This window comes from Nipponia nippon, unplaced genomic scaffold, assembly GCF_047370975.1.
Source record: "Nipponia nippon isolate SJK-2023a ecotype South Korea unplaced genomic scaffold, ASM4737097v1 scaffold_9, whole genome shotgun sequence".
Classification (NCBI taxonomy): domain Eukaryota; kingdom Metazoa; phylum Chordata; class Aves; order Pelecaniformes; family Threskiornithidae; genus Nipponia; species Nipponia nippon.
Genome location: NW_028262413.1, coordinates 36,212,751 through 36,226,297, shown reverse-complemented (window position 1 = coordinate 36,226,297; position 13,547 = coordinate 36,212,751). Strand labels below are relative to the sequence as shown.

The following is a 13,547-nucleotide window of genomic DNA, read 5'->3' as shown; positions in this document are numbered from 1 at the left end:
TTGGGACACTAAACTAGAAACTGAATAGTAAATATTTGAGAACAGCACAACTGAGAACAAAGCTATACAAAGGTATATTTGTTTGGCTAGCATAGATCATTGGAATACCACCTTGCAGATCTTGTCCCCAGAGATTTATCTGAAGAAAAGAATCCAGCATTGTTCCAGCCTCCCCTCACCCCTTCTTTTTAGTTCTTCTACTAGATATCCCTATTCCTGGGCTAATCTTCCAACTGTTTGTTCCAAAATGGGGAGGAGAGGATTTAATGAAAGTGAAAACTCATTTCTCCTTTGATCAGTTAGGATAAACACAAGGTAAAGGAAAATTTAGTGAATAATTTTCATATCTTTAGCAGATATTTCAGGTTTTTGAAATAGCAAATTTAAGGTCTGCTGAACCCTGAGATGGAACTACAAGCAAAAACAATTTACAATTGCATCTCATTGGGCAAAGTAACCAGGCTGAAAAGTATTGTCATGAGAAGTTTCCTTTATGTCTAGCATCACATCTGGTGAGACCAATGGTGGTTTCTACCATCGCCTGGACCAATGAGTCTGAAGAGCCTCAGTTGCCATGACAAACATTTTACCAAATGAATCACAGAACTTTCTCACAGCTAACACCATCTGGCAGAGTTCTGAAACGCTGATGGTCATATTACCTTATGGATGCAACCCTTTCTAAACATAGCAGCACAGACTATTTCCCTTCCCACTACATCCAGGTAGAAACTGAAGAAATTTTTGACACGTGGACAAACAACACTCAAAACATACTTGTATATTTTTGATGCCTTTTCTGCAGTAAGTGAACTGTCCTCTCAAATTAAAAAACAAAACAAAATCCCCAAAATACAACAAATTAATCACACTGTCTGTGCTGGCTTGTCATTTTTTCTCCTACTCCCATCTGTTCAGTTTCTCTCAGCTGGAAACAAGAGAAAAAGCCAGCAACATTCAACCACTCTGGAAGTTGGAGCAGTCAAGAGACCAAAGTTTAGAAATGGACCCATATTGTAGATATGTTTTTTTAAATGCATTGGCAATTTATGTATATTGCATGTATGTCTTATCTGCATATATGTGCAGATAACAGGATAATTCCCTTAAGCCTTTGGGCTCTATATAGCAAAATACATAAACCCTCTCACCTCTTTTCCCCATTAAAAAAAAAATTATTAGAGTCGCTTTCAGTCTCTGCAGTCGGAACTGGAAAGGGTTCCTGGTGCTTTTGCAGTATCAGCTCCCAGGTTTCCCAAGTTACCCACCTTAGGTGGTGGTGGTAGGGAAATCACACTTCAAGCAGCTCAGTGTCTGATACTCCCAAATACTTAAAAGAATTATTACTTCAACTTTTCTTTGAGTTTTTGAATTCCTGCTTCATAGTTGTTCTGGTTTATATTTTTTCAATAAAATGTTTCAGAGTTTTCTATGGAACAGGGATTCCAGTCAACAGCCAGCTCTATAAATTGAGTGCTTTACTTCATTAGGACAACTACACAGATGGACACTTAACAGTGGTGCTAGAGGTCTAAGTACTCAAGCATCAAATTAAGCTGTATAAACCATAATAAATGACTATATAACTAGATCGCAAAGTAGCTGATTTGTATCTACTGCATTTCTTGGTCATGGCAGGACCAAATAATTGAGTCATTTGCAATGCTGAACCATGTCTCCCAGGCACCCCTCCTTTTCAATGTTTTATTTATTTATTTATTTAAAGCCAAGACATAACACGAATAATTAACCTTTCTGCTGGCACTAAACCCAGTTCGAGAACCAAATGGAGAGCACTTGGCTGTTCTTGAGCCTGCCGGCATCATTTTGGCTCTTTGATACAAAGCAGGCCAAATTCAAGGTTGACCTAACCCACTACTCGTAGCAACAGCTGAGGTGTACTGTGGTGCTACTGGTAAAAAACAGTTGGAAAACACAGAAGTTCAGCCTGGATGTCTCCTGTTCCAGGGATCCCCAGAGAGGAGAGGCAGAAGGTAAGAGGTACCAACTACTATTATCACCAGAAAAACACAGACAGATTCTTTAGCTAAGTGAAAGCTGATGACACCAGAACAGGTTAATGAGGCACAAAGAGGTGTTGGGACAGAGAAAACTGGAGACCATTTGAACATCAGAATATACTGCTTACAGATCCCATATGCTGTACATCAGATCTTTTAGTCTGGTTCAGTAATACAGCACAGCTGGTGTCCAAACAGCTATTTGCAGACGGGAAAACAGTCAAAGATGCTGAATGGTCCTACTCATACTTGCTATTACACAGTTGGTCCTCTGAATAAAAACTTGTATTTAACACCAGTTGACCTTACCTTTACAATATAGTACCTGATACTAAAGGCTAGTAGTCTGAGACCCTATACAAACAGACCACTCCACAGCCTTGGTTGGGCTGCACAGTCACTACTAAATATAAAACCATTTTAAGTAGGTTATTTGGCCAAGAATAATGGAAAACCTCCATCAGGAACAAATGTGGCAACAATTGTGATTATTCTATTTGATCTGCTTAACTCTAAAAATCAAAATATAGACTGTCTGATAACTATGACAACAAGGTCATTGTGAAATGAAATTATCTCTTTTGGGTACCTTATCAATAAGATATAAAAAATACCATATCAGCCAAGTAACAGACTGCTTGGCCTGCTACCTTAATTACTGGGTTTACATATTTGCTGGAAGAGCAAAGCAAAAAAAAAACAAACAACAACAACAAAAAAATCAATGTTGATCAGATACAGGAGAAAATATTATTTACATAACTAAGGCTCCTTTACTTAAATTTGTAACATCCATGAAAATTTCAAAATATTAAGAATAAAGAGACTTGACCTGAACTCAGAGAAAATAAATATCCAGAGGAAAAAAACAAAAGCAAGTTTTTCCACAAGCTTTAACATAAGGAAAATTATACAATTTTCTGCTCCTCTCAATGCAGCAAACCTTTGTGAACAGATGGTAGCAGATCTGTGTGATGCAATGGGCAGCATTTCCATATCACGCTGCTGGCAAATATCACCATCATTTAACTCGTTTACTCCTGTGCACATGCTCAGAACACATGCATGCATTGCTGACCCGTCAGAGGTGTTTGGCACATACCACTCAACACGATGATAATGAGTGCTCAATACTAGCTTCTCCTTATATTGTGCACAATGAACAGCTAGTTTTTTCATTACTTCCTCAAGAACTACAAAATTAACATTTCCCTCTGTTTTTCAGGAAAGAGCAGATAACCCCAATTCACCCATTCTAATTTATCCAAAAGAAACTGAAGCCAAGACAGGTCAAGAAACTAGCTGCCACATGCATTTGGCTGGTAGCACTAATGGACCCCTTTTCTGTAAGATGAGTTTTTACATGAGCAATGGATCAAATGAAGCCTGCCCATGGGCTGCCACCTCCTCAGTCCCCTTCTTACTGCCCTGCCACGTACCTTGTGACATCAACCTTCTCTTTAACACCACCATGTCCTTCCTCTAACCAAAGATACTGCCATCCATTTTCCTCCTGTGCCAAACAAGACAGAACTGTTGGCCTCTCACTGCACCTTTTCCGTCAGCGGGGGCCTAATTAAAGTCTTGTTTCTCTACCCTGTCAAGAATTTCCATAATATGTACAAGGGACTTTAGCATTTGATTAAACTGAGTTAGGGAATTCAAGAGTTTCAGGAAATGGAAGGGGAAAAAATGACAGAAAGGGGAAAGTGGGGGCGGGGAGAAAGGACACAAGCTAAGAAAGTACAACAAAACTCATAAAAAACGTACACAAATTAAAGAGAACTTGAAACACTCTTCCTACCAACCAAGTCACTGGTAAAAACTATTCATTTATTTAGGCCCAAATTTCACCATTTACCTTGACTTAATTTAAGGTATGTGACTGGATAGCCAGAGTGCACTTTCAGTGAATTCGTTGCATAGCTTAATCAATCATGGTAGCATTCAGTTCATTTCTCATATCCCATTTGCAATTGTAGGAACCAGGAGAATGTTTTTCATAAACATACATCTTTATTACAATCTCAGAATTGTCTGCAAGATCAGAACACACATCCCAAAATAATCCCAGAAATTCTCAATGCTATATAAGCAGTCAAGCAAATTTCACTTAACACATACTGCTGCATTCTGCAGATAAATTTGAAGACTAGAGTAAAATCCACATATTCCTTACCAATATGTTGACATAGGAATCAACAATCCTTAACTGTCTCTGCATTGAGAATCTCCACAGTTAGAAACCTGTACAGACCTCTCACATATTCTTTGGAGAGAAGGTACAAAGAACTGAGTTGTTCTTTGTACCTTCTGCTACCTTTGTATCATCTTCTGGGAAATATATTTAGTTTATTGTCAACAGTAACTTGCTTTTTATTATCATGAGCAATACAAATCCCACAAAAGAATAAGTCAGTCACCAGTTCAAAACTATGAAGTCCATAGACTTTCGCAGATCGTGTGTCATCCTTAAACCTATTGCTACCTCTTAGAAACCTGACATGACGCATGATTTATTTCAGCAACTGAATACGTAGATAGCACTTTGCTCTTGAAATATGTTCCTTAGATGCCACTTCCAGAATTTACAAATATAGTGCATATACCTTAAATATTAATGCTCTTTATGTATTACTGCAAGCAATTTTCAAAATCTCTTCTGTGGACACCAATTATGAGCAGGTGTTAAACCAAGAAACCTCTGCTGAAGTTCCGTGAACTCCATGGCAGTTACGGCTCACTAACTCCCCCAAGCAAAGATGACAAACCTCTGCCTCCCTGGAAAAGAAATTAAGATAGCAACAGTTCTAGATAAAATACCCTATGACTAAATGGGCTCAGTGAGAAAGGGTATCTGGAGGTCTCAGTTGCAGGGCTTTTTAGTGCTTTGAAAAATACCAGACCACAGAAACAATATAAATCAGGATACCAACTTCAATTACAAGCTCCCCAGGGCATATATTAAAGATCTTACATGCTCACTCTCAAAAGAGCAAAGAAAAGTAAAATCCCAGCCTATTTTTCTGAGTAAGTCTCTAAGTGCTCTGAGTAAACTGCCCCCTTGCCACTTCAGTTACTAGCACTTATACAAAAGTAGCATCTAGAAGTCATTGAGTCAAACATCAGGCAAATATATCAGTTTCTTTCCTAATCAAGCAATTCACAATTGACACTGAACACAGGACTCTATACCTCTAAAATGTTTTTTTATCTAAAAAAAACACTAAAAGTTATCATTGGACATTTCTTTCATTAAGAAAATGCCAGAAACTCAAACCCAACTCACTGAAAGACTGCTCATTAGGAGGTAGTAAGCAACAGTAATACCAAAGTTTACTTCACTAAGACTGTTTTAAAAATGCATAAAAACCAGCTGAATAATATTCAGTAGAACTGATTCCAATGAACTTAGTTTTCAGCTAGAGAAGCATATCAGTTCTTTGCTTCTTAGGGCTGCAAGGCAGCCAAATTGGAGGCATCTGAAGGGAAAAAAAAAAAAAAAAGAAAGAAACAAACCAACCTCAAAAAGAATTTTTTTTTTATTTTCCATTTCACAGGAGATTTTGTATTTTCAACTTTTTACTCTGATTGATATGGGGAGGAAGAATATCAGACTCTCGTACAGTCCCAGTTATTACTAAATACGTGTTCTGTTCTATATCCTCAGCTTTCTAAAAGTCAATTAGACATGAGAGCCTCCCTCAAGTTTTAAAAATAAATTTCATCACTAAGCAGAGTTCGTGAGAGATGCCTCAGTTATGTTAGTAAGAAGGAATATTGATAACTGTTTTACTTCATTTCAGATGACTCATATCTGTCCTGACAGGCTCAATGGAAATGCATAAAGCAAATTAAATACTTGTGGTCCCAAAATTTCCCACAGTAAACACATTCGTACTGCCTAAGCCATAGCCCATATAGATACATTGCATTGTTAGTCTCAACACAAGAAAACATGATTGGGTTAATTAGCAATGGTTCAGCTCGAGTGTCAACAAGGCCACAAAGTTTATGCTATAGACACGAGTACTTAAGAGTTAATGATTAGACCTTCAAAAAAATTACCAAACCAAATTAAACCCCAGCAATGGGCAATCAATTACACTGAATTGTGACATGTTGCACAAGAGGCAAATCCATAGTCTTATTTTACACACCTCTTTTCATAATGTATTCCCTGTATAGTCAAGAAACTACTAAGATGTTCCAGAAGGCAGTCTGAAAGACCTAGCTAGGTACTCTACACAAGCTGTTGCTCACATATGCTCTTCAGAGGCTCTGGTGAGCATATAAAAACAAAAATTAAACAGTGTGGATACTGTTTCCACTCCTCTTCCTCACCCAATGCAAATATACCTTTAGATTGAAAGATATGTTTATTAAGATTGCAAACAGAAGAAAATAAGAGGTTCATAGTGACTTTAAACAGCTAAATCCACAAGTGATTGCATACTTTACTGGCATCTGTAATTCAAATGAAGCAAAAGTGACAGCTATAATGTTAAGAGCTTGGTTGTTTTTACTTACAACTTAAAAACTCATACTACAATCTTTTGAAGCATAGATAATATTACAATAGGCTTAAAGTAGTTCAGGTCTTACCAAAAGGCAGTGAGACTTAAGAATATGTTTGTTTAGGATACATTCAGGGACCTGTAGAAAATAAAGTTAGGCAAAATGACACAGCATGTAACATGCAGATGCACATGTTGTTTTAAAAACAGCCTACATAAGTGCCAGACAAATTCAACAAGGGTACCATGTGGAAAGCAAAATGAAAATAACACAACAGAAAAATAATTTCCTTACAGATTCTTTTTCTTATTAGAAGAATAATAGTTATCTTATCAAGTTCGGATGTATTAGTGACAAGGCACCTTAAAGTTGAAGAAATACACAGTACAAGAGCTACTGAGAAAGCAACACAAACCTAAACCGATGACAAGCTTTTCAAATGTCAGTTCAAAATATTTTGGCTTAAGTTTCCCAAAAAGGCTTTTAATTCAAGTCTTCCTCAGCCTTCACTGCAGAATTGTTCCTGTGGTACTTATAAACCGGTTGTAGTTGAAGATCTGGTCTGTGCTTGAAAACACTGTCATCAGAAGTTCATAACAGGAATCTTCTTCTGGTGTCCTCCCGTTCCTGGATATGCACCTGTGCTATAAATAACCCCATGCAACACCTTTCATTACCTCCCTAAGGGCAGAAATGTTTGCATTTGAGAGATGCAGAACTGAAATCTTTGCTGCAGTGCAATATGACTCAGTATGCATCTGAGGTTTGTTTTGGTTTTTCTCCTCAATAAAAGATGACCAGGGGAAATTCCTAGAACATCTTTTCAATGCTTGTTTATATGCCAGGGAAGTCATTTGTGTGCAATTGACAAAATCGTTTGTCATTCTACTAAATGATCATTTAGAGTGGAAGTTAAAGAACATGTACTTAGAATTAATTGCACGTGGTCATTTGTGACACAGGAGGGATTCTATTTTCCAGGTGCTTGACAGAGATATAGAAAGGCAAGATACATAGATGATCGGAACTCCAAGAGTACAAAGTATTAATTCTTTCACCTGAAGAAAAATATTTATATTAAAACAACAGTGCCTCCTACCGTATACTAGGATCCAGACACTAAGAAAATTATTCTAAACATGTTTGTTCACTAAAAGTTTCTCTAAATTTCTGTATAGCATAAGCATTTAGCAGAGAGTACACAGAATAAATTCAGCCAACGGAACTAGTTAATACTTAATCCTATGTCATTAAAGTCCAATGTCATGCCACATATCACTACTAGGAGTAATTTATGTTTATTCTGTCTCTGCATTCTTAGCATCTAAGCACTTATAAGTGAACAATCACGAAACAACTCAGTCATATCTTAGAAAAATCTTATCCCACTCCCCCAAAAAACTTTATCGGTCTGGAACTGCCATCATGATTAGAGAGACTGGCAAGAAAACAAAAGCCTTCAATCTTCTGAAGAGAATTAAGAGACAGCACTCCTAGACATAGCCTTCTCCTTAGGAACGGAAAAAGTCATCACCTTTGAATAAGTGCCTCAATTCCTCTGTGCTGTTTAAACTATCTGTTTTTAAACTTTTCCCTACCCCACCATTTAACGGATTAGAATTTTTAATCATTAGCTCTTTCCTCCCCAAGTACCTGATTGTGGTTTAAAAGAATTTTTGAAAAGTTTCATTTTTGTTGCAATTTTTAATGCTATTGGTTTTCATTTTTTTACTCTTCAAAATTGGAAGTGTGGGTGATCACTCTACAGGACAGTAAGGGACCAGACAGAGGGAAACATTTAGACACCTACGCACTGCCAAAAGTGTTCAGCATTTAGATAGCCCTGGGGAAGCAAGGCTGTCAGTTTCCATGTACATGATCTTTTAAAAATATCCAAGCAAAAATTGTGCTACAGCAAGGTCCTTTCAGGAGTACAGAAGAGGTGACCATCCTTCAGAGGTCAATGCTTTTAAGGTTGTCTACAGAAATACACAAGGAACAACAGTTTACAAATTAAGATTGTTATGGGGGCAATCTTGTTCTATCAGTAATAACAAAGGTAGAACAAAAAAACCAAAACACATTACAGTTCAGAAATTAATAGCAGAGAACAGGTGTTGCATCTTATGGATTGAAGCACATGATTTTCTCCAAGCTAATTTAACAGCTGAATTTGAGTTCTAGAGAAAAACAGGCAAGTAGCTTTTCTTCAGGGAAAAATACAATTTATTCAAGAATGCGGTGAAGATTTGAGACAATCATCATGAATCATGAGGAAAATATTCACAGAATCATAAAAGCATTGTGCTCAGAAGCTCTCTGTTTCTTGTGGAAAGGTAAAGGCCTTCAGGAGCACAGAAAACTGACAGAGTGTTCAAAACAGGGTGTGTTCTTCAGGTTTCAAGATACCAAGGCTGGAGTGCAGCATTTCACCTTTGAAATAAAAGGCAGTCCAGCATAGATACTTATCTTGATGCCTCTTAAGAGTCTTGCTTTCTTTCTCTAGGCTGTGTGCAGCACATTTGTGTTGCATGTGCTTTAGAATTTCTTCCCTATACAAATTTCACAGTATAGTCTTTTGAATTTTCTCCCTTCCCATAAAACATTCCACCTTTTGCCAAAAGGCAAGAATTCTCCTATCTTTTACTACTAAAACAAGAAAAAAATAGTTAGATTTTTTTATATGTAATTATGGATTCTATATCAAAACATGGTATTCCCTTTGATTATTTTATATAATATCACTTTCTTTTGCCAAATGAAAATACTTCTTCCTACAGTAAATGGAACCAAGTTATTTCTCCATAGCATCTGTGTAGTTCAGTGTCTGTTTTCTAAATTTGGACCTCTTTCCTTTGCCTCTCTCTCTTTTTGGAAGCAGTGGAAAAGAAGAGGAAAGTCTCAACCTTTTAATACCTATAGATTTATTCTTTTTCTCCTTTCTTTGTAGTTGGAGAAGCAGAAGGCAAACCAGTACAGTCATCCTCATACATGATACAGACAAGGTCTTGAGAGGTCATCCAATCCATCCTGCTAGACTGAGCCAAGAGCGAAGTACCCTCATCATTCCTAACACATTCTTAAAACTCCACCTAAGGCAGCTCCAACTGCAGCTTATTAGCATAAATTAAATAGATCTTTTGGTTCTATACAGCAGCCACTCTCCTGAGGTACTAGAACTTCCCCTACCACAACTCCAATTAACTTCAAGCCAAAGCAGGGAATTCCTGGGCAAGCAGACTCCAACAGACATACTGCAGGTACTTTTTCTTAGGGTTAAAAAGAAAGGAAAGTAATTGAACAAAGCAACAAGACAGTCACGAATGAAAGGAAAAGTGAAGAAAACAAAGGCCCCTTAGATTTTTTTTTTTTTTTACTATTTTATATTTTTTTATTTACATATATTTGAGAGAGAGAGTGTGCTTCATGCTCTTGGGCACAGAAATCACTGTTACATGCACTGAAAGTTACTTTAATGTGAGGTATTTAAGACACTAATAAGGAAAAAACAATTAAACTAAATAAAACAACCTGTCAGCAGAACTCGGGTGAAAATACTTGTTTTTAGGAATAAAGTGAAGACCTTAACCGCAGATACTTGCAGAATGATTCTTGCTCAAAGTGCTATGTGCTTTGTCTATAGGTTTCCACAGCCACCAATAGAGGATTTTACTATTAAGCCCATAATTTGGCATTATTTTTACTTTAAAAAGGAACATTACCTGTTTCAGGATAACGCACATTCTCTGTCCCACAGCGAAGTCTCAGTGGAATTAGAGCACCACACAAGTCAAACACTGTGAAAAGTTTCTTACCAATCCAAGCAATAAGATGGAAGTCTTTCTCACAGTTGTCATTTCCAAGAGTTACCAGCAGTCTTACTCTGACTAGGTAAGAGAAGACTGGGCTGAAAACCAAAACTCTCCCTCATCATGTCTGTTACCCAGGAAGATTGAACTGATCCTGCAGGTACTCTGCTTTCACTTAAGACTTTTTGCCATCGAAACCAGATAGCTTTACTACACCTAAGAAAGGAAAATGCTTTCCTTTATAGAATCATAGAATCATAGAATTGTTAAGGTTGGAAAAGACCCTTAAGATCATTGAGTCCAACCGTCAACCTAGCACCGCCAAGTCCATCTATACCATGTCCTCGAGCACCACATCTATCCGTTCTTTAAATACCTCCAGGGATGGAGACTCAACCACTTCCCTGGGCAGCCTGTTCCAATGACTGACCACCCTCTTGGTGAAGAGGTTTTTCCTAATATCCAACCTAAACTTCCCCTGGCACAACTTGACGCCGTTTCCTCTCGTCCTATCCCTTGTTACTTGGGAGAAGAGACTGACCCCCACCTCGCTACAACCTCCTTTCAGGTTGTTGTAGAGAGCAATAAGGTCTCCCTTCAGCCTCCTCTTCTCCAGATTAAACAACCCCAGCTCCCTCAGCCACTCCTCATAAGACTTGTGCTCTAGACCCTTCACCAACTTCATTGCCCTTCTCTGGACATGCTCCAGCACCTCAATGTCCTTCTTGTAGTGAGGGGCCCAAAACTGAACACAGTACTCGAGGTGCAGCCTCACCAGTGCTGAGTACAGGGGCACTATCACCTCCCTAGTCCTGCTGGCCACACTATTCTTGATACAGGCCAGGATGCCATTGGCCCTCTTGGCCACCTGAGCACACTGCTGGCTCACGTTCAGGCAGCTGACAACCAGCATCCCCAGGTCCTTTTCCACCAGACAGCTCTCCAGCCACTCTTCCCCAAACCTTCAGATCATACTGTTCTCTTATCATCCTTCTTTATGACTGCCTGTGCCAATTCAAGAGCCAGCTGTCTTTTCAGACATTAGTGGGACTTTGTTCCACTGGTTTAAAAACAAACAAACAAAAAACCCCCCACACTGCTTTTGCTTCTAAGTCTTGTTGCATGCATTTGAAAAAATCTTATCCAAAATAAAAATCAGTTGTAAGTTAGCATACATTTTATGTGGAAGAGCCTTCAATCAGAAAAGTTATGGAACAGTAAGTGTCAGTGGAAGCATATGAACATTACATAGTGGTTTCATATGTAACCAGGTCAACTGAAGATCAAAATGTTTTTTTCCCTTTTCACCCCAGCTAGAGATACGGTTCCCTTTAAAAAGAGATTGCCTTTAACAAGCATGGGAGTAGATAAAATCTTAAGTGTTATGATAACAATGTTTTTTCCATTCAAAGATAACTTGATTATGTCTTCATTTACCTCTGCATTCTGAGTAAACTCATTTATTCAGCAAGAGATGTACACTTTCAAGGAGAAGTACAAGGCAAGATAAATCTTGCAGTCTTGACTCAGGCTAAACTGCCAGAAACTTTAAAGGAGATTGAGCTTTGCAGCTTCAATCATTATCACCAGTAGTACAACTGCAAGACTACCGTATTGACCTAGTACAAGAAAATGGAGAATTTTCCTTATATCATGACACACTGTGTACAGAGTATTTTCTTTTTTCCCTTCAGAGTTTAGAATCCCTTCCAATCAATTTTCAGGATCCAACCTTCTTCACACCTCTGAGACAGAAAAGGATAGGCACATTTAAAGGCTTTTGTTTTCAACAGTGTTTGGCAATTAGTACAAATAAAGTGGCAAAAGCCTCACCAAGTTTTCTGTGAGGTCACATAATGTGCATAAAATGCAACTAAACACCTGAATGAAACAAGGTGGTCCCCGACCTCCTCATACTGTTCTCTTAGCATCAAGTACTGGTAATTTTCTCACCAGCCTCCTGTAAATGGATATTTACGACAACCCTGAAACATCATCTCTTTCTCACTGACACAAAGCAGTTCTGACTTGTAATGTCGGCCCCATTCTTGAATAAATAACTAAGTACAACCCCTCGAGGATCAAATATGCACTGCACAGCCAGCGCACTGGTCAGCAGCTGCGGGTGGGCTCCGTGTACCCGCTGTGGGCAGTACCACCGGCAGCTGGAAGGACACTCATGGATTCCCAAGAGCTTCACAAGCAATTTGAGATATGACCAAATGTGAGGATCCTCAATGAAAAAAACAAACAAACAAACCAACCCCAAAAACAAACAAACAAAAAAACCCCACCCCATCCTGAGAAGCACTGTTTGTAACTAATGAAAGGCCGAAGTGCGAGGCCGGCAGCACGCTGCCCGCACCTGCGGCGCGCAGAGCAGCCGCCCAGCTGCGGACACCCCCTCACAGCCCGCGGTGCTGGCGCGGCTCGCCGGTGCAGCTGCGGACTTCCAGGCAGCGCGGCACTGCCCAGCCTCTCCTCCGACGGGGGACACTTCCCTCTCAGCACACTTACCGCTCCTCCTTCGGGGGACACGCCTCCCCAGCCCGCCTCACGGCCGGGACGCCGCCGCCGCAGCAGCAGATAAACCCCCCCCAGCTCCCCCTTCCCCTCCGCCCCCCCGCCCCCGTGAGGTGCCCTGCCACCGTCTCACCTCGAGGCGTCAGCCAAGCGCACCGCATCCCCCGGCTCCTTGGCCGCCCCTCCCTTTTCTCCGTTAAACCCAGCGCTCTCCTCTTCCCCCGCTACACCTCCCGCCTCAGGTCCCGTCCGCCCCCCCCCCCAGCTGCCTCACGGGCGCGCGCACTACGGCCCTCCCCAACGGCCGCTGCTCGCGCAGGGGCGGTGCCTGCGCGCACCTCCCCTGATTCAGGCGCTGCCCGGCGCGTGCGCCGCCTCTCCTCCTCCCTCCCTCCCTCCCTCTCCGGTGCGCGCTCGCGGCGGCGGCGAGCAGGGCCTCGGCCCGCGGGGCGGGCGGGAGCGCGGAGCCATCCGGGTCTCGTCCGCTCGTTGTCGGCGGAGGCGGCGGCCGCGGCCCTGCCGTCCCCAGAGGAGCGGGGCGGGGAGGGGCGGGAGCGCGATGCATCTCCACCAGGTGCTCACCGGTGCCGTCAACCCCGGGGACAACTGCTACTCGGTGGGCAGCGTTGAGGACATCCCCTTCACGGTAATGGTGGCGGTGCCAGGGGAGGGGTGG

The 13,547-nt window shown here is 40.6% G+C and overlaps 1 protein-coding gene across 4 annotated transcripts in view; it reads left to right on the top strand.

The window, feature by feature from the left end:
* Window positions 1-13,273: 13,273 nt before the first annotated feature.
* The window catches only part of DMXL2 (Dmx like 2), a 55,169-nt gene continuing 54,895 nt past the window's right edge, over window positions 13,274-13,547 (top strand). For all 4 annotated transcript variants that reach the window (XM_087744194.1, XM_087744193.1, XM_087744191.1 and 1 more), the window contains exon 1: window positions 13,274-13,517. In XM_087744194.1, the coding sequence (XP_087600320.1) occupies window positions 13,431-13,517 (87 nt within the window). In that variant the 5' untranslated portion in view covers window positions 13,274-13,430. The remainder of the gene's footprint in view (window positions 13,518-13,547) is intronic.